We start from the raw sequence: 21,646 nt of genomic DNA, 5'->3' as shown, positions 1-21,646 counted from the left end.
GCATACATGTAATGACCATCATTTGTGCCAGTATACAAAGATGGGGATTAAGGTTCTTTTTTTTTTTTTTTTTTATTATATCACTTGTTCAGGTAAGATGAATACATGTGCAGCCGTAGCCAAACGTGACTTGTGTGATAGCATAGGGCACCGGCCACAAGTCACCAGTTATGGTTGCAAAGACAGCAAGTCAGCAGGCTCGGTTTGGCCCACAGAGGACAGGGCGATTCCCTGGTGTCCGTCTGTAGAGGGTCGCTGTGTTTAGCTCATACGCTGCTCCTTGATGTTCTATCCTTTCCATTTAGGGTTTACTCTTTCCCCTTTTAGGACCCAGCAGAGATCTTTTCTTTTCAATTGCTAATGATTAATCATATTATGTCATTAATATCATTATTAAGGATCCGTTCCATGTTAGGCCTGAAACGCGTAGACCCTTGTCTACACGCTGAGCTTTTTATCCACTGTATGTTTTTTTTTTTTTGTTTTTTTTTTTGTTTTTTTTTAAGGATTTTTCACAATAAAATTTCAAAGTTTTTCCAAGATGGTTGCTGGCTTTTTCCACTTCTCTTAAGCATCGCTGTTACACCAGGATCCGGTTTGATGTGCCTGGCACCGTCCACCATTTGGGATTCCTATAGGTCTATGTGGGCTGTGATAACATATTCTTTTTGGTACAGGTTATACATTGGTATCATTGGTAGTGATGCTAAATATTTAACCCTTCTAACATCAAAACTTCTCACTGACAAGAAGTGAAGAAGTCAGGGGTCAAATGCCAAGGAGGTACATCAAAGGCAGAGGGGCAAAAGAGAAAAATACGCCACAGTCTGAGGTCAGAAGTCCAAATGGTTACGTATCGAGACAAAGGGGATAGGCAAACGAGTAGTCAAAGGCAAGGTCAGCGGTTGGGCAGCAAGAGCTCAGAAGAACAGAATGCAAAAGCACAAGGCATGTGTGCCGCCCCTGTAGAAGCAGCTGAGCTGCTCGGATCCGGGTTCACTGTGGCTCGAGGGTTTCCGGACCCAGGGGTCGTGCGGCCACGCAAATGAAAGTGGATATTTACAGGGGAATTGATATAGTTTGTGACGCACCCGTGGTGTACGGTAATTTGGGAGTACCGCCGCTGCTGTTGGGAGTACCCAGGGTGATGAAGTGGGGCAGCAAGGTGTTGTAGCCCTACACGGGTAGGGGGAATGCCCCGGGACTCAGTGAGGGGATAAGCAAGGCCGTGGGGTGCAGGGGTCACTCTCGTACTCTCTCAATTCGTAAGCAGACACTGACAACCGGGTAAACCAAGTCTCCGGGTACCGCTGCCGCTGAGGGGAGCTCGTCCGGGTCCCGTCTCCAATGGTGCTGCCTGGTGATCCGTGACCTACCTCCTGGCACTTAGTTTGACCTCAACTTGGTGGCCCGGTTGTATGGAACTAGCCGGGCCCCGCTCCCCACTATGGCTAAGTATGGGAGCTTGCTCTCAGGGCTCACGCTTGGGATTTTCTGGACCGTTTTGGATTTGGAAAGTCCTGTCCCCCTCGTTGCGCTAATGCCCCAATTCTGGAGCGGGTGAGATTAGATCATAAAGGCTCCGTTTTCCTCAGGTAAATTATCGGGTTGCCTGAAACTACTCCCCAACCTAGGGTCCTTGTACCCTGTCGTGCCTTTGGCCCCGGACCGGTGACAGTGCTAGGCTGCTGGCTGTCCTCCTCGACAGGTCCAGGCACCTTGCCACAATCCCCTGCGACCGGGGGTCCGACTTCCCTAGGCCCAGACCGTCTGCAACATAGACAGCTTCTCTAGGAGCCACCGCTCCCGAGCTCCTCACAGCTCGAGCTCCTTCACAATCCTCTCTCCCTCTCAGACTCAACTCCTCACAGACTACACTCCTCACCACCCCTCTCTGACCCCCCAGGTGAGCGACTCTATTCCACTCAAGCCGTCCATTGGTGTGCCCAGTGGGTGAGGTGGAGGGTGTCTAGGATTTGATTTGCTGTTGGAGGCAACACCATTTAGATAGGGACCCAGAACCAAGAGAGAGAGAGAGAGGTGGAATACTGCACGGAAGGGCAGCTTGTGCAGTACCCTGTGACGACCTGATACTCCAGGGGCGTCGCACATGGATACCACCGGGCACAAGGCATGCACACCACCGATCCCAGGTATGACTGTCAGTGGTCTGACCATTTCCAGACAGCTAACTAGGCAGGAAATCATCCATAAAGGGTTTCACATGGTGGAAGCCCAGCAGGCCCGGCCTGTGTAGCTGGTGGGCAATCTTGAGTCGTGTAAGGATAGTCAGCACTACCGCAGTCTCTGATGGGTGCAGCTGGGTTATCCCCTCACAATACGGAGAACCCAGCACGCCCCTGACAACTATTGGGTGAGAGGTGGATTCGAGACCCTCCACAGTTCAGTTACTCCATCTGCTCCATTACAGTGAGAGGTTCCATCAGGGGATATGTCTGAATGCTGGAAACTCTGATGCACATGCTCACCATAGAGCACAGGATAAATGTCTAGCAGGATTTCAATTTTTGAGAGGCTGAATGATCTGATGAACAACAGTTTAGGGGAAAAAAATGTTTGTGTTTTTTATGCCATTTACTATAAGATATAAGCAATGAGTAGTGATGAGTGAGCAGTGCAATCCTCGTAATGATGAGTGATCACTGCTATCCTTGAGTTCTTGTTATTGAGTTGCGCAGGTCAGACACTCGGATGGGCTCAACTCAAGTAACGAGTGTGACGACCTGGACTCTGTCAATGCTTAGCATAGGTTAACTTTCTTAACATTCAGCCAGACATGAAGACAGTTTGTTTATAGATAGGGGATAAGCCCTCATTGTTTTTACAAGACTCTTGTTGACTCATGTAATTGTTTTGGCCACTGAAGGCCAGACACCCAGATAACTCAATTATGCGAACTTCCCATTGTATTACTAAGTGAATTGCTAGATGTGATGTCACTTACCTGTCTCACCCTTGTCTCTGGATATTTGAATATAGCTTGAAATTCATCCAATAAGAGAAGCAATCTTGTACAACAAATCCGATAAGGGCACAGTATATACTAAAGGTCCAGTCACACTAAGCAACTTACCAGCGATCCCAACAACGATAGGGATCGCTGGTAAGTTGCTAGGAGGTTGCTGGTGAGCTGTCACACTGCGACGCTCCAGCGATCCCACCAGCAACCTGACCTGGCAGGGATCGCTGGAGCGTGGCTACACGAGTTGCTGGTGAGCTCACCAGCAACCAGTGACCAGCCCCCAGTCTCCTAGTTACAGCACACATCAGGTTAATTAACCCGATGTATGCTGCAGCTAAATGTGCACAGAGCAGGGAGCAGCGCACACTGAGCGCTGGCTCCTTGCTCTCCTAGTTACAGCACACATCGGGTTAATTGCCTGATGTGTGCTGCAGCTACATGTGCACAGAGCAGGAGCCGGCAGCACAGGCAGTGAGAGCGGCGGAGGCTGGTATCAAAGGTAAATATCGGGTAACCAAGGACAGGGCTTCTTGGTTACCCGATGTTTACATTAGTTACCAGCCTCAGCAGAAGCTGGCTCCCTGCTCACTGCACATTAGTTGTTGCTGTCTCGCTGTCACACACAGCGATCTGTGCTTCACAGCGGGACAGCAACAACTAAAAAATGGCCCAGGACATTCAGCAACAACCAACGACCTCACAGCAGGGGCCAGGTTGTTGCTGGATGTCACACACAGCAACATCGCTAGCAACGTCACAAAAGTTGTTCGTTACCAGCGATGTTGCTAGCGATGTTGCTTAGTGTGACGGGGCCTTAAGGGAAGGCTGTGGCTATAAAAGGTGCCTTCTTTGAGTCACCAGGTTGTTGATGGATGTGCATGATCCAGTCTAAGCTCTTAGGAGCTGGTAGGGGATCAGAACCATGATGCCTTGTGGACTCGGTCTAGGGACTTTGGCTCCGACTAGAGGATCACTTGGCTACAGGGCTTCAATCTAGGGACTCCGAATCCGATTGGAGACTATACCACAGTCTAGGGATTTCGACTCCGGCTGCCAGGATTATATCACATCATCACACCAGAGACTACTTAAGAAAGAAACCCAGGTTGGGACAATTTGGTCACCTGGCTACAGACTTTGCAGACCTCAGCCAGCTTCCTAAATCTGGCGTTATTCCAGTCTCAGTGGGTGCCCGTTGAAAGCGGGGTGCTGCTGGATTGGAGTAAGTAGCCCTGGGAGCTCTGAGGCAAGGACATTATAAATCCCTGGTGAGCCAGCGGAAGGGTGAGACTCTGTTGCCGGTTACATTTGTGTGTTTTGCTGGTTATGTGTTATGTGCCGTTAATATTTTGGGGATCCAATAAAGTCTTACTATTGTGGTTCCCTCACCTTGTGTTGTCTGAGTAGTGTTACGCCCACGGTTAAGGAGGTCGGCGTACAGTTGGGATGAGCCTTGAGCCACGCTGTCTTTCTAAAGGCGGCCGGGCCTGCGGACAAGAGCACCCACTGAGCCCCGTGTCTCCACAGGAGGGCACCCACTGACCCCCGTGTCTCCACAGGAGGGCACCCACTGAGCCCCGTGTCTCCACAGGAGGGCACCCACTGAGCCCCGTGTCTCCACAGGAGAGCACCCACTGACCCCCGTGTCTCCACAGGAGAGCACCCACTGACCCCCGTGTCTCCACAGGAGGGCACCCACTGACCCCCGTGTCTCCACAGGAGGGCACCCACTGACCCCCCCCCCCCCCCTCCCCCCATGTCTCCACAACGAGTAGAATGGAAGGCAATGATCGGGCAGATCTGCTCTCAAACTACATGCAGCCGGCTATAAACAGAACATTTTTGAGGGTGGGGTATTTTTTTAATTATTTTTTTTTTGGGGGGGGGGCGCAACACTACATCCAAAAATGTTTTTACCCCCAGTGAGAGCCATTCAGAGACTTCAAATAGCCCTCACTGGGGTGCGGCTCCCATTATTCAGTAAAGCGAGCCTGTGCTGTGTGTTTGATGCTTAACAGTCGACACATCTGAGCACCCCGATACTCCAATTTAGTACCGAGCAATGGCAAGCATACTCATGAGCCCTGAGCATGGTAGTGCCCGCTCCTCACTAGTTACGAGTACTGAGCACCCGAGCATGGTAGTGCCCACTCATCACTAGTTACGAGTACTGAGCACCTGAGCATGGTAGTGCCCACTCATCACTAGTTACCAGTACTGAGCACCCGAGCATGGTAGTGCCCACTCATCACTAGTTACGAGTACTGAGCACCTGAGCATGGTAGTGCCCACTCATCACTAGTTACCAGTACTGAGCACCCGAGCATGGTAGTGCCCGCTCCTCACTAGTTACGAGTACTGAGCACCTGAGCATGGTAGTGCCCACTCATCACTAGTTACGAGTACTGAGTACCTGAGCATGGTAGTGCCCGCTCATCACTAGTTACCAGTACTGAGCACCCGAGCATGGTAGTGCCCACTCATCACTAGTTACGAGTACTGAGTACCTGAGCATGGTAGTGCCCGCTCATCACTAGTTACGAGTACTGAGCACCCGAGCATGGTAGTGCCCGCTCATCACTAGTTACCAGTACTGAGCATGGTAGTGCCCACTCATCACTAGTTACGAGTACTGAGCACCCGAGCATGGTAGTGCCCGCTCATCACTAGTTACCAGTACTGAGCACCCGAGCATGGTAGTGCCCGCTCATCACTAGTTACCAGTACTGAGCACCTGAGCATGGTAGTGCCCGCTCATCACTAGTTACGAGTACTGAGCACCTGAGCATGGTAGTGCCCGCTCATCACTAGTTACGAGTACTGAGTACCTGAGCATGGTAGTGCCCGCTCCTCACTAGTTACCAGTACTGAGCATGGTAGTGCCCACTCATCACTAGTTACGAGTACTGAGCACCCGAGCATGGTAGTGCCCGCTCATCACTAGTTACCAGTACTGAGCACCCGAGCATGGTAGTGCCCGCTCATCACTAGTTACCAGTACTGAGCACCCGAGCATGGTAGTGTCCGCTCATCACTAGTTACCAGTACTGAGCACCCGAGCATGGTAGTGCTCACTCATCACTAGTTACCAGTACTGAGCACCTGAGCATGGTAGTGCCCACTCATCACTAGTTACCAGTACTGAACACCCGAGCATGGTAGTGCCCGCTCATCACTAGTTACCAGTACAGAGCACCCGAGCATGGTAGTGCCCGCTCATCACTAGTTACCAGTACTGAGCACCTGAGTATGGTAGTGCCCGCTCATCACTAGTTACCAGTACTGAGCACCCGAGCATGGTAGTGCCCGCTCATCACTAGTTACCAGTACTGAGCACCCGAGCATGGTAGTGCCCGCTCATCACTAGTTACCAGTACTGAGCACCTGAGCATGGTAGTGCCCGCTCATCACTAGTTACCAGTACTGAGCACCTGAGCATGGTAGTGCCCGCTCATCACTAGTTACCAGTACGGAGCACCTGAGCATGGTAGTGCCCGCTCATCACTAGTTACCAGTACTGAGCATGGTAGTGCCCACTCATCACTAGTTACCAGTACTGAGCACCTGAGCATGGTAGTGCCCGCTCATCACTAGTTACGAGTACTGAGCACCTGAGCATGGTAGTGCCCGCTCATCACTAGTTACGAGTACTGAGCACCTGAGCATGGTAGTGCCCGCTCATCACTAGTTACGAGTACTGAGCACCTGAACATGGTAGTGCTCGCTCATCACTAATACTTACATAGTTGTGTGGGTTGGAATTTAGAGGTGAAATATATTTCAATAATAAAAACAAAATCCTATAACGAAAAAGTCAGGAAGTAAATGGATGAAACATTCCCAGCCATACTGTATAATGAATGTGTTTCTTTTCTACAGACATTATAAACTTTATCGGCCATCATCGATTAGTGCTCATTAGAAGCATAAATTATGTGGATCTGGTTCTACGCGACCTCCGGGACCTAGATCTGCTGACGGAGGAACAAATCAATGATGTGATGGAAAAGACGACACTTCGGGGAAAAATGAGAAAACTGTGCGGTATTATCAAACACTGGGAGGATATTGAGAAGTATACGGCGTATACAGTGCTTAGGAAATACAATGGGAAAATCATCCGGGACCTGGAAATAGACTGGAGGAGAAACTATTCCTCCGGGATGTCAAGGGGTAAGTCCGGGTCATCGCCGACGTTCCAGGTCTTCTTCTATTTAGATAAGAAAGTCCCAATTTTGGAGACCCCTGTTGTAAATGTAATGGTTTTCCTTGTTCTCCGTTGTATGTGCACATTGTAGATTCAGACTGAAGGCAGCAATAGCATAAAGGACAATGTATGAAAACAAAGAAGGCACACGTGTGAAAATAACCAGGAGGTTGTTAACACTTATTTCTTAAAATACCCCTTTTTTTTTTTTTTCTCCTTTTACAATTTTGAACATGTCCGTAGATAAAGCAATCCGATAGGGGGAAAGTCCCATAGTTCGACACCACAGCTTTAGTCCTGTCGCTCAGTACTGCCGGGAAAGTTCCGAAATCTAGATCCAGTCCGCAGGGACTTTTCATTCAAGTCCAAACTGTCAGGCTACCACCAGGGGGAGCTGGAGCCCTGCAGGAAAATACACTACACAGAGCTGAATCAGCATGGAGGTGGACACAGTGTGTGCTGGAGCACTGCCCTGCAGAGTCAGCCAGAATACAGAGGCCATGGTCAGGGGATGGTCAGGCAGGCCAGGTCATACACAGTACGGTGAGAAGGAAGACTGGAGGAATGAGCAAAAGCGGGGTCAAAGTCAAGCCGAGGTCAGTACCAGAGGAAGCAACCGAGTGGGGAGGTAGGAGAAGGGGGAACAACTGGGGCTATTGTGGGAAGGAAAGAGGTGGGACGGAACACAGACATAGCACAGGGGGAAGGACGGGTCAGGAAACACAGGGACCAGCAATCACGGGCAAAGCAGTGCTAAGCTTATAGCCGGCGCTGGTTCACCAAAGATGACAGAATTTAAAGCATCCCAGCTCCGGAAGTGAGGCCTGAGAGAAGGCTTCGCCTCCTAGCCATGTGGACGGGGAGGTGGAACCATGATACAAACATTCTACGGTGTCAGAGGAAGACTCAAACATATGGACTCCTTCCATGGCAGCATCCCTGAGCCGGGCCAGATATATCATGGAGTCATCAGTCTTTCACTGTGTGGTCTACCTCATCCCATCATGAGGACAGATGTAATAACTAGATTTTATGCTGCTTGACCCGAACATGTGTCTTCTTGATTGCAGTCCTCGGTAGAGGTTTTGGTGAAGCAATTTAACCATAAAAGCCTACTGTGACATCTGTATGGGTGATTGCCCTTCCTGTCTCTTCTGCCTTCAGATGTCACCTTGCTTTCATTGTGGATGTCACAGTGTGACAACCCTAGTTGTGTCCTCTAGGACTTTTACCCCCATCCAGGCTGGGAGATGCAAAGTTAGTGTTTACTCCCTGCTGTGTGACCTGGATGGGGATGCAAGCTACTCAAGCTCCTGAAATCCTGCTGTACACTGCCGGTTATAATCCGACTTTCTTCTGTTATCTTTTGACTTTCTACATTCCTTTAAGAGCAGCGTCAAGATGCAGCGCATAGAGACGGAAGACTGTGGTGACGCAACAAAATGTATTAATACAAACACAGGGGGTGAGAAATACTGGGGAAGAGTTAAGTTTTAGTTCTCAACAACACAGCGATAAAGCTTAGTTCTACCAAACTTCAGGATAAGGAACGCTCCTACTAACTTGTGGCCCATGTTAACTACTAGGGAAAAGGATATGGACCAGTCGGGGTCTACATCCGTAAGCCTAAGCTACTACGCCTCAATAGGTTACAGTCCCTGAATTGTACCGTACGTTAAGCTTAAACCGCTATCAACACAGTCCCCCACATTAAGTACCGCATGGCCGGACAGCAGGCAACAGCCCGGCGTATTCGGGTCAGCCACCGCTGGCTGTCTTGCCTGGCGACGTCTAAGGCTTGACCACGTAGTCTGGACTGAGGCTCTTGGGGGTCTTGACTGGCGTGGTGGGGGTCTTTTTAGATCTAGACTTGTGTAGCGGGGGTCTTGGGGATATTGACCAGCATAGCGGGGATCGCAGGGGTCTTTATGGACGGGGCAGGGTCTTGCTGGATGGAGCGAGGGTCTTCCTGGATGATGCGGGGTCTTGGAAGTCATTCTGGATGTTGCAGGGGTCTTGGGGGTGCAGGACTTGCTGACTACCCGTTCCAGTAACCTCCAGAGTGGTCTCCCTGCTGCTCAAATCTTCTGCCCTTCGGTCTGCATGTCCGCGCGCTGCCTCCTCTTCGCACCAGAACTCCCTTCCCGGTCGGCTCCTGGGCTCTTCTCTATTTCTTTCACTCCCTCTTCCTGATCTCGTCCCTCTCTGAAATGCTTCCCACCGGAAACAAACTGTTATTTTTGTTTCCTGGTCTGTTGTTCTTCCTTTGGCCAGCAGAGGGCAGTGACCCATCGCTAATCTTTTCAAGTTGCTCCAATACAGTGCAATTTCCTACATTCCCACTGGACACTCCTGATTTTGAGTCCGGCTTTTTCATTCACTATTCAACTTTATGATTCTGTCCCTACACGGATCTCCTGGTTTTGATCGAACTAGGAGACCATTCACGGGCATTTTCCTCTCATGGAACCAACTCAGTGGCCCTGTTGTACGACCAGATCCCTGTACAAGATTTCATGGGTGAAGGCCAGGGTTTCTTTAGTATCTCCCAGACGGTATGGCTTGTGCCAAGTCTTTCTAAGATAGTCTAGTCGGGTTTTTTTTTTTTTTTTCTTTAAGCTTGCGACCTTTGACAGACGTAACACTTGCGTCTCGCAGTCTAGGTGGTACAGTTGATTTTGGATTTGTCTACTAATGTCTTTGCTTGTCTGTGCATAATTTATCATGGCTGTTATCTGAGGTGCGGTCAAGAAGCAGTTTGAGAATGCTAACTCTCATAAACTTATCCTCTGCAGCAGAGGAAAATAGGGTTCCTTTCCTGGGCACTTATCATTAGAGCCAGTTTCATAACAGCAATTCATGGTTTTCATACTACACCTGAAGTTACCTTCAAGGTTCTAGTAATTTTCCATATTGACCAACATTTATTCTTTAAAGCGGGCAGGTGTGCTGAGGAGACGCCAGCTTCATAGTCTGTTCCTCTAAAACACGAGAGAGTTGGAAGGTATGATAGTATGTAAAGGGGTGTCAGCTGGGTTTCCCACCAAGAAATGTCCTCAGTGTTGATGAGCAAGTACTAAAGTGCTCGGTTCCCGAATTAACCGGGTCTGACGCTTGGACCCTCTCGATTTCAAGTAATGCGTAGAAAGGAAGTCTATGGGGAACTCAAGCATTTTTCCGGCAGACCCCACTAGGAGGGCAGAAAAACTGCTGAAATTAATGAAAACAGTGCTCAAATGGAATGGGTATAGCATGGGGAAGAGGATACATCTCTGATTACCAGGTCACTGCTGGGAAGTAAAAAGTAAAGATTTAAAAAAAAAAAAAAAAAAAAAAAAAAGCTTGAGGGTCCCCCCCATTTTTAAAAACCACCCAAGGTAAACCAGACCTGTCTTCTTTACCTTGGCTGGTTATCAAAAATAGAAGGGACTCCACACCATTTTTTTTTTTTAAATTTATTTATAAATAGATAATTAAAAAAAACACAAACAGCTTACGCTTCCCCCTATTTTTGATAATACCAACCCCCTGTTTGCTTTACATTGGCTTATCAGGCTGCGAAGGTCCATGGTTATTTGGCCCTCCCCAGCCTAAAAATAGCAGCTTGCAGCTGTCCTAGAATTGCCAAATGATATTAGACACACCAATTCTGGCACTTTATGTGGCTCATTCCGATTGCCCTGGTGCGGTGACAATCGGTAATAGGTTAATGGGGTTGATGCCAGCTGTGTAGTCTCAGCTGGCATCAAGCCCTGGGGTTAGTAATGGAGAAGCGTCAGACACCCCCATTGCTAACCCAGTATATATGTAAAGTTAAAAAAAACACATACAGGGAAAAAATAGTTTACTTGAATAAAGACACCCTTACACTTTCCTTTGTCACCAATTTATTAAAATCTTTCCACGACTCTTCTACTTAATCCAGGATCCACGGTGGTACTCTGGTGACTATGAATGCAGTATAGTGCAGTTATTCATAGATACCGGGTCATGATAACTCTCATCATAGCTGCAGGGTCTCGCTGAGGACTCCAGCATGGCGCTCCAGCACCCGTGATACTTGATCAAGTACCAAACAGTGGCGAGCGAGCACGCTCACTCATGACTAGTCCTCAGAACACAGGAGCAATCCCTGATGGTAGAAACACCCAGGACATGTAAACCTTGGGCTTTAGTTATCCAGACTGTCTGTCTAAAGTTAAAACTTTGTTGCCCATAGCAACTGAACCAACATTTAGTTTTCCATTTTAAATGAGTCTGGTAAAATGGAAGCCGTATGGTGTATGGTTGCTATGGGCAACAGAGTTGTTTTTCCGTGTGTGATAAATGAGGCCCATTTTGACTTTCTTTTATAATTTTCTCCTCACATTCAGACAAGGTGAACTTTATAGAGCATCAGAGATCAAATCTTATAAGGAGAATAACTGAGGTAGATCCGATCCTACAGGACCTGAGGGGCCGAGATCTCCTGACTGAGGAGCAGATCAATGATGTGACAGGAAAGATGACCTCCGAGGAGAAGATGGAGGAACTGTGTGATATTATCAGTCACTGGGAGGACACTGGGAAGTTTACGGCATATACAGTGCTCAGGAAATATCATAAAGATATCATCGAAGATTTACACATGCAGAACTGGTATACGGGAAGTTCAACCAGAGGAGTCTCCAGTGGTAGGTCACCATCACGGTCTGTTTCCATTAAGATGTAAGAAAGACGCTTAAGAGTCCAGACATCATCACAAGTACACATATAATTGTAACGCTTGTCCCTACCTAACGGGTCACCTGTACGAAAGGGTAGTCAGGAGAGCCGGGGTCTGGTAACAGGTCACATGTAATCATAAGTAGTAAACAGAGACGTAGTCAGGGCACAAGCCGAGGGTCCCAATACCAGAAGAGCACGTAGTAGTCAAAGGGAGCAAGCAAAGATATACTTGGATCACGGTCCGGGATCCAAGCGAGGAAAGCACGACTGGAATAGGGAGCGGGCAGAGGGCGGTCCAATAATCGTCCGGGGTAAGAATACCAAGATCAGGATTCAAGCAGACACACAAACTATGGCAACACAGCAGAGCCAGAGAATACATCTGGCAGAGATCTGGGGGAGCATGCTCCGTAACGAAGCCTGAGCAATTACCTGGAAGATGGAACCGCTGAGTAACCAGCACCTCCAGGAACCAACCTGGACTCCAGTATAGTGACCAAGCTGCTAGTTCATTATCAAGGATGCAGAGCATCTCCAAGGGCAAGATGCTCTGCACAAAGGAATAGACACACTGCCAGATCTGGAAGTGCCGCACTCCAGGTCTGTGAGATGCTGTGCACAGACAATTGTGACCATAATAATGATATATAGATATAGCGCCATCATATACTGCAGTGCTTTATACGGTAGTACAAATACAATCAGACGCTCGTGGAGTTCACAGACCTGTATCTCCTGGCAGAAAACCGTGGTTTTTGACCAAGAGATGCAGATTCGGTTCTGAAATTTATTCACCATATTCCTGTACCAAATCTGCCTCTCCTGGCAAGCAATTTGCATCAAAATCGCATCATAGCGCATGTGGGTTTTTTTATGCGTTATTTTACTAGGAGGTGTAGATTGGGTGCAGGAATATGGTGTAGAAATTTAAGCACCAAATCTGCATTAGAAAAAGAAGCCAGCACAATTTCTAAACTGTACTTAATAAATGGAGATGTTTGGCAAAAAATTTGCAATCTTTTGAGCTACCCCGCCACGGCAGATCTCATGGGGCAGTCCTACACTATATATATTTTATTTTATTTAATGGGTGCCATACGGCCTCACACATTTAAAAGCAGAACTATTTAAAACAGCACTTACCTGATGCTTTTCTATCATGCACCCATGACCAAGTCATAGCTGTGGGCGGGACAGACCCAGGCAAGTGCTTCTTGGATAAAATAGCCTGTGGACAGGGCTGATGGCTGTGTGTGAACAGTCACCAATTGCCAAAGGCTAGGTTCACATTTCCGTTGTTTTGCATCAGTCACATGCGTCGCTTGACACATGTGACTGATGCGTTGTACAACGGATGACTATGAACAGAAATTCATTGTCTGACTCCGTTGTGTGTGGGGGGGGTGGAGTTCGGGGTGGGTGGAGCCGAGCGGGGCCATGGCGCTGAGGACGTCAGTGCCGCGGGGACTGCAGGACAGGTGAGTGTGTACACATGCTGAGTGTGGGAGGGGGCGGAGCCGAGTGGGAAGTGTCGGCCTCCTTGCACACGTATCCAGGGTAAATATCGGGTAAAAGCAAAGCACTTTTTGCTTGGTTACCCAATATTTATCTTGGGTACCAGCGTACACCGCTTAGCACTAGCTCCCTGCGCACGTAACCAGTGTAAATATCGGATGACTAACCAAAGCGCATTGCTTAGTAACCCGATGTGTATCCTGGTTACGTGTGCAGGGAGCCAGAGTGCATGCGCAGCGAAATCCTACGGATACATTTTTTTACGTTACATTCTGCGTTGCTCCCGCCTGGCGGTCAATCAAGAAACTACTGACCGCGATGCAGCGGATGCAGCGCAGCATCATCAGTCGAAATCCGTCACTAATAGTAGCCTATGGGGAAAAACTGGATTCCTGCAAAATATTTTGCAGGATACCGTAATTCCTCTAGGCGACGGATTGTGACTGATGCAAAACAACGGAAGTGTGAACCTAGCCAAAGTCAGACAGTTAGAACGACCAAAATAGGGTGCACGGCCTAGTGGAGGCTAACCACCTGCCAAAAAAATTAGAAAAAGATAGAAAAGCAAACCCCCCCCACACAAACAGTATAGTTATTCAGAGTTTTTTGAGAACTGAGGGCCTGGGATCAGTGCACAAGTCCAATAATAGTTCAAGACACTACTGCCACCGATGGGTTAACCAGGATGTCACAAGCAGAGGGTTAATTAACAAGTCTGAGGGTATGCAAGGACCTCAAAAGTCTTAGAAAGATGGTACAAACTGAACACATGAGTCTCAATACTAAGACACGGTTGTGCTGGCTATTGGGCACGGTAGTCAATCTCGACCATACCAGGACAATGCCCTCCATTTTAGGGCTCCTCTAGAACAGCCAATAATAGAGGAAATAAGATGCTTAGCTTGAAGTCTCGTGAGCAAGATTAGAGCATTAATGTAATTGAGCATGCCCAATTAACAGCTGAAAGGGTGAGGAACTCTGCAGGGTCCTAAAGGGAAGGGAATGAAAACCAAGCAGAGGAGATGCATAGGATACCATCTCCAGATAAATACAAGCTGATTGCTTGCACTGAAGACTTGCTAAGGGGCGCACAGAGTAAGGGGGAATGAGGGTATTTAAAGACACTAAGGGAAGTGCTGATAATTAACAGCTGAAAAGATGAGGAAATCTGCAGGGTCCTAAATAGAAAGGGATGAACCCCATGCAGGAAATAAAGGAAAAGCCAGAGAGCAGCTTGTATAGCCAAACGCTGTGACTTTCTACAGCCAGATACTACAGGGCTGTCTGTAAAGTATGACACACATGTGACACTTAAGAAGCCTAGGGAAACTGAAACACTTTGGGCAACTTATAAAACCTGACGTGGAGCACAGCAGAGGGCACAGGCCAGAGGGGAAGTGAGCGTAGCCAGGACTTCCAGCTTTGACATCCTAAACACAACCAGCTCCACACCCCTAATCACCTAGGGTACAGTGTGACTCCCAAAGCAAGCTAAAACTGTTTTGGTGCAGATAAAAATCTAATGTCTGGGATTTAGGTTAGTGAGAAAGTCACGAAGAGGGAAACCTGGAATAATGTAATGATTGGTGGTCTTCTCTTGTTATTCACCCCTCACTCTGCAGACCAGGTAAACTTCATCAACCATCATCGATCAGCACTAATCGGAAGGATAACCGATATATTTCCAGTCCTAGCTGAACTCAGGTTCCAAGAAATACTCAGTGAGGAACATTACATTGATGTGAATGAAAAGACGACGTCTCACGAGAAGATGGAAGCCCTGTGTGATATCATCAGTCACTGGGAGGATAATTACAAGGGTATGGCTTATACATTTCTCATAAAATACAATGAGGAAATCATGGAAGACATAGAAGCCAAAGCCTGGGCGAGGAGGAATGCCCCCACATTGCTCTTCAGAGGTAAGTCTGGAGACCACCGTACCCGACATTCCAAACCTTACACCGTTTAGATAGGTGTGCCGCCCCTGCAGTAGTCAAACTGCTCGGATCCGGAGCTGCTGTGGCTCGAGGGTCTCCAGACCCGGGGGCTTGCAGCCACTTCAAATGTAAGGGGATATTTACAGGAGATGAATGTTCGTGACGCCACCTGGGGGTTGCGGTAAAGGGGAGTACCGCCGCTGCCGAAGGGAGTACCGGGGCAGATGGTGTGGGGCAGCCAGGTGGCAGTCCCTCCGCAGGTAGGGAAGGCCCTGGATAGTGGGGATTTGGTGTACGGGTAGCGTGCTTGGTTTTGGGAAGCAGGGTTCAGGGGTCAGGTTACTCACTGCGGTAGTCATGTTGATGGATTAAGCACACTCACACAGATGGTAAACCAAAGTCTCTGGGCACCGCAGTCTCTACGGGGGGAGCCCGTCCAGGTCCTGCTCCCACCAGTGTCACTTGGTAAGTCCGGAGCCCTGCTTCCATGCACAAATTGTTTTACAGTTGTGGCCCCTTGGCTTGAAGATTTCGGGGCCCCGCTACCCGTGTGTATAGCAGCTGTGCTCTTGGTGGCTGGCACTTGGGATTTTAGCACTAGAAAATGGATTTTTCTTAAGAAAAATCCGCACCCTCTGAAAGATTACCGCACCTGCGGCAAAAAAAAACCGCCGCAAACCTTACCCAAAATCCACATGCGGTTTTACTGCGGTTTGCTGTTGTATGTCCCTGCGTTATTTTGATAGCACAGAGATACTCGCCTGTCCCCGCTCCTGCTGTCCGTGGTGCTGAAGTCTCCCTCAATGCTGTGTCGTGTCCGTCTGTCTCCGGCGCTCTGCTACTTACATAACTGCATATGCATGAGCCGGTCTGGAAGTGTGCCGCGCCCGTGCCAGCAGCCGAGCTGCTTGGATCCGGGTTCTCAGTGGCTCGAGGGTCTCCGGACCCCGGGATCATGCGGCCACTCAAATGAAGGGGGTATTTACAAGGGATTTTATAGAGTTTGTGACGCCACCAGTGCTATGTGCTAATTAGGAGTACCACCGCTGCAGTTGGGAGTACCCGGGAATGATGGAATGGGGCAACCAGGTGTCAGAACCCTCCATGGGTAGGGGGGAATACCCTGGGACTCAGTGAGGGGTGCCGTGGGATGCAGGGGTCACTTCGGTACTCACTCAGTCTATTAAGCAGACACCGACAAGTGGTAAATCAAGTCTCTGGGTACCTAGCTTCGGTTACGAGTTAAGGCCGGTAAGGCTAGGTTCACACTTCCGTTGTTTTGCATCAGTCACAATCCGTCGCCTTGAGGAATTACAGTATTCTGCTAGATATTTTGCAGGAATCCAGTTTTTCCCCATAGACTCCTATTAGTGACGGATTGCGACTGATGATGCTGCGTTGCATCCGCTGTGTCGCGGTCAGTCGTTTTTTTTTAACTGTACTTTATGAAAAAGGGGGTGTAGTATAACAAAATCATATAACCCTTTTAAAACGCAAATTTTATTAGTTTCTGATTAAAATATCCACAAACCTTGTGCAAACATAACAGGAAAAATAAAGGGAGGAAAGGTTCTCACCCTATCCGATAAACCTCCCTCCTGTCCACTACCTGTCCCTGGTATATTATCACCCCAGGGTACACCAGAATTATCTGAGGTTAGTCTGAGCCTGGTGGTCATGTGCGATTGTCCCAATCACTCTGTCCACTAAGTTTGAATGTGCCCTACCCATAACCTTCTATTCTATCATTCATGACTGTTTTTGAGGGTCTACTAGGGATTCCATAGGGACAGCCTCCGCTGAGTGGGGGCGCAATTTTCGTAGATATCAGGGTGCCAACCCCCGCGGTAGGTAGTGGACAGGAGGGAGGTTTATCGGATAGGGTGAGAACCTTTCCTCCCTTTTATTTTTCCTGTTATTTTTCCTGTTTATGTTTGCCCAAGGTTTGTGGATATTTTAATCAGAAACCAATAAAATTTGCGTTTTTTTTTTAAAGGGTTTTATGATTTCGTTTTTTTTAACTGACTGCCGGGCGGGAGCAACGCAGCCTGTAACGTTTTTTTTGAGCAGCACAATCCGTAGGATTTTGCTGCGCATTCTCTCTGGCTCCCTGCACCCGTAACCAGGATACACATCGGGTAACCAAGCAATGCGCTTTGTGTAGTTACCCGATTATTTACACTGGTTACCTGTGCAGGGAGCCAGCGCTAAGCGGTGTATGCTGGTGTCCAAGATAAATATCGGGTAACCAAGCAAAAAGTGGTTTGCTTTTAGTTACCCGATATTTACCCTGGATACGTGTGCAAGGAGGCCGACACTTCCCCACTCGGCTCTGCCCCTCCCGCACTCTGCATGTGTACACACACATACTCACACTCTCACACACACTTGTCCCCAGCCCTGCAGTCCCCGCGGCACTAATGTCCTCAGCGCCGCTCTGCCCCCGCCCCCTTGTGCTCTGCCTCCCCCCCCTTGTGCTCTGCCTCCCCCCCTTGTGCTCTGCCTCCCCCCCTTGTGCTCTGCCTCCCCCCCTTGCGCTCTTCCCCCCCCCCCCCTTGCTCTCTGGCCCCCCCCCTTGCGCTTTGTCAACCTAGCCTCAACCGCACGAATCCCAAACTATCACACATGCAAGATTATAATTGCGGAACACACAAACTATACGATTGATACGCTACACTACAACCTAACTAACCTCTGCTGACAGGGCCGCGTGGATACAGCGCTCTAACTGATGAGGCCTACTTTATGCACTACAGAGTGCGCCCCCAGTGCTGACACACGGTACCGCTGAATAGAAATCAGTCCAGCTCCTAGGGTTTCACTATGGTGGAGGAGCCGGGCAGCATAGTTTAGAATAGATTGTGAGACTGTTAGAAGGGAGGCCACAGAGCAGGAGGTTGCAGTAATCCAAATAAATATCATCACACACACGTACACTGCACATACACATGTATATACACCCACTGCACATACACGTGTATATACACCCACTGCACATACACGTGTATATACACCCACTGCACATACACGTGTATATACACGCACTGCACATACACGTGTATATACACGCACTGCACATACACGTGTATATACACCCACTGCACATACACGTGTATATACACCCACTTCAGTTCTTCTAAACTCCAGAAGTTAAAGGACCTTTGGTGACCTCATGGTCACATGACTAAGATGTCTCCAAAGGTTCTTAAGCCGTTTTAACCACGGAATAGAAAAGTTGGGGGCTTCCAATGATTTGTCTTTTTATCCTAATTCTTCTTTCACACTGCAGACAAGGTAACCTTTATAGACCATCACCAATTAAGTCTCATTAGAAGGATTACAGATGTAGATTCCGTTGTACGCGATCTCCGGGATCTGCTGATAGAGGAACAGTACAATGATTTGATTGAAAAGACGACCTCCGAGGAAAAGATGAGAGAACTGTGCGATATTATCCGTCACTGGGAGGACATTGAGAAGTATACGGCATATACAGTGCTCAGAAAATACCATGAAGAAGTCATCAGAGACCTGGAAATTAAGGACTGGAAGAGAAGAAATGATCCCTTAGGACTCTTAAAGGGTAAGTCTGGATCCCTATACGATATTCTTATTTTCTTCCATCTAGATATAGAATATAGATAAATCGAAGCTCAAAAAATTATGCATTGTTACAGCTACAAATAAACAAGTCGCATTTGTTATCCTAACCAACATCATACTAGACGGTTAATCTGATGCACTGTTGTTTTTAGTTACGACAGGACGAGCTTATTTAGGGATTTGTTTTCTAGATAATTAACATTGGTGATAAGTGGGTCTTTTGAAATTCCGAATTTGCTGTCTTTGCCAAATTTCTAAAAACTGATTTGATTCACAGCGAATAAATTTGCACAGTCTATAATAATCCTAGCCACAACACTAGGAATCCACAATTTTGACTTGGCTGCCTGAAAGGCCGTCGAGTTGTTCCTCGTAGCTCCTTAGAAACTAGAGAAAATTGCTTCATTTAAAAACCTCTAATTGCCTGGAAAATGGTATGCAGACGTGTTTTCCAGCATGGGTAAATAAAGTCTATCTCCTATAACCTGCACCTGGCCCACTTTGTTCCTGTATGGAATAATGTTTCTAGCTGCACTGTCTCTAGTGGCACTTCCCCGGGCGGCAATAACCCTAGCCGCAACACTAGGAAACAATTTGGACCTGGCTGCCTGAAAGGCTGTTGAGTTGTTTCTCGTACCTCCTTAGGAGCCAGAGGGAGATTGCTGAGCACTGTAACCCAGGATAGGGAAAGCATGCAGACATAGATAATGATTGTAAAATGATTGAAATTAATACATCAAGTTATCAAATATTTCATAGTAAGACATATACGTTCATAGTTCTGTTTATGTTGGAGGGCATAGGTTATTAATAAAGTTTATAAGGGATAAATATGCCCATATTGAATATACTTGAGTGCTGAGCATGGAGGGATATATTTGAATGCTTTCCGAAGTTTCCAGAAGGTTACGTAATATGGAACTATATTCAACTGTGTTACACTAGAATGCCCTATATGGTCTGAACAGCTGGTATATAATGCACGATGGAGGGGGCTACTGGTCGCTCCCCACATTGCCTGCTGTGAGAAGACTCGAGGCTGCAAAGATGAAGACACGCTAAGAGAAGACACCCCCTGCCTTGCCACTCAGGACCCAAAGAAAGATGGGTAAAGACTTCCCATTGATCAGTATGGACTAAATGAACTCTTATTTTTGCGTAAGCTATCAAAGTATATTATTTTTTCCTTTCTGTAACTGAACCCTGGCATCCATTTTTAAATAGATAAAATACATTTATTTTTTACATTTTTGAGGTCTTTTCATTCATGCGCCTTTACGTATTTGAAGAAAAATATATTTAAGAGTATATTTTTTTAACAATGACCCAAGGTGAGGAAACATTAATCATGCACAAGTGGGAAGAATAGCCTCTTACAACCTAATTATGATCAGGAGAAAGGAGTAGGTTAAAGTTAGATAGCAAAGAGCAAACATCAAGCTGATCTCTGATAGGCAAAATCTATAGCAGTGGGGCTGGAACGCCTTATTAAGATCCCCATAGTAATATATCCAGCAGAGAAGTCCAATATAAGAAAGGTATAAATATCCACACCCAAAATGTGATAGGACAGACTAATGTTCCTAGCTGCACAGTCTCTAGTGGCACCTGCACAGACTGCAATAACGCTAACCGCATTAGAAGACCATAATTTGGATCTGGCTGCCTGGAAGGCCGTTGAGTTGTTCCTCGTACCTCCTTAGGAACCAGATTGAGATTGCTGAGCACTATAACTCAGGATATGCAATGTGTGCAGAGATGGATAAGGACCCAAGGTGAGGAAACATTAAACACATGCACAAGTGGAAAAAAGGTGGCGTTGCTACTTCAAGTAAGAATAGCCTCCTACACCCTAACTATGATCAGGAGAAAGGAGTAGGTTAGATAAGTAAGCAAGCAAAGAGCAAACACCAAGCTGGTCTCTGTCTGATAAGCAAAATATTTAGCAATGGAGCTGGATCAACATAAGAATGTAGTCCGCAGAGAAGACCAACGTAAAGGTATAAATAGTCACACCCAAATTGTGATAGGACAGAGGAGTAATATTCCTAGCTGCACAGTCTATAGTGGCACCTGCCTGGGCTGGAATAACCCTAGCCAGGACACTAGGAAACCACAATTCAGACCCGGATGCTTGAAAGGCCGTCAAGTTGTTTCTTCTACCACCTTAGAAACCTGATGAGCACTATAACTCAGGATAGGCAAAATCTTTTGCAGTAGAGCTGGAACTCCTTAGCAGGATCCACATAGGAATATAGCCAGCAGAGAATACCAACATAAGGAAAGTATAAATAGCCACAACCAAAATGTGATAGGACAGAGTAAATGAACAAATGAAACCAAAACACTAGAAGCAAAGGTAAAGAAAGTTAACCTGGGTGAGATATTGCAGCAGCAGTCCAGCTCCTGAGCTAACTTATGGAGTTTGCCTAATCACAGCCACATAAAAGACTGAAGAAATCCTTCAGTGGAGGGGAGACAGCGAGGAGGAACATGCTGTGGTGTGAGCTGGACGTGGACAACGCTGCAAACTAAAGACCAGTGACTGGAGGCTCAAGCCCCTGGTAGCGTGAGTCATGGGTAACATTGGTTAGTAAGCACCCAGATGGGCAAGGGTTTATTGTTGCTTTTTTGTTTTCGTCCATGTGTTATTAATACATAACCTTTAATATAAATAGTCTAAAATAGACA

The 21,646-nt window shown here is 47.5% G+C and overlaps 1 protein-coding gene across 1 annotated transcript in view; it reads left to right on the top strand.

The window, feature by feature from the left end:
* Positions 1–21,646, top strand: part of LOC142302828 (uncharacterized) — a 50,795-nt gene that overhangs the window by 552 nt on the left and 28,597 nt on the right. Inside the window, exons 2-5 of the mRNA XM_075343938.1 lie at positions 6,863–7,156; positions 11,564–11,863; positions 15,035–15,334; positions 18,642–18,935. Of these exons, the coding sequence (XP_075200053.1) occupies positions 6,863–7,156; positions 11,564–11,863; positions 15,035–15,334; positions 18,642–18,935 (1,188 nt within the window). The remainder of the gene's footprint in view (positions 1–6,862; positions 7,157–11,563; positions 11,864–15,034; positions 15,335–18,641; positions 18,936–21,646) is intronic.

The sequence above is a fragment of the Anomaloglossus baeobatrachus genome, chromosome 4 (assembly GCF_048569485.1).
Source record: "Anomaloglossus baeobatrachus isolate aAnoBae1 chromosome 4, aAnoBae1.hap1, whole genome shotgun sequence".
In the NCBI taxonomy this organism is placed as follows: Eukaryota; Metazoa; Chordata; class Amphibia; order Anura; family Aromobatidae; genus Anomaloglossus; species Anomaloglossus baeobatrachus.
This window is presented reverse-complemented; position numbering and strand designations above follow the sequence as displayed.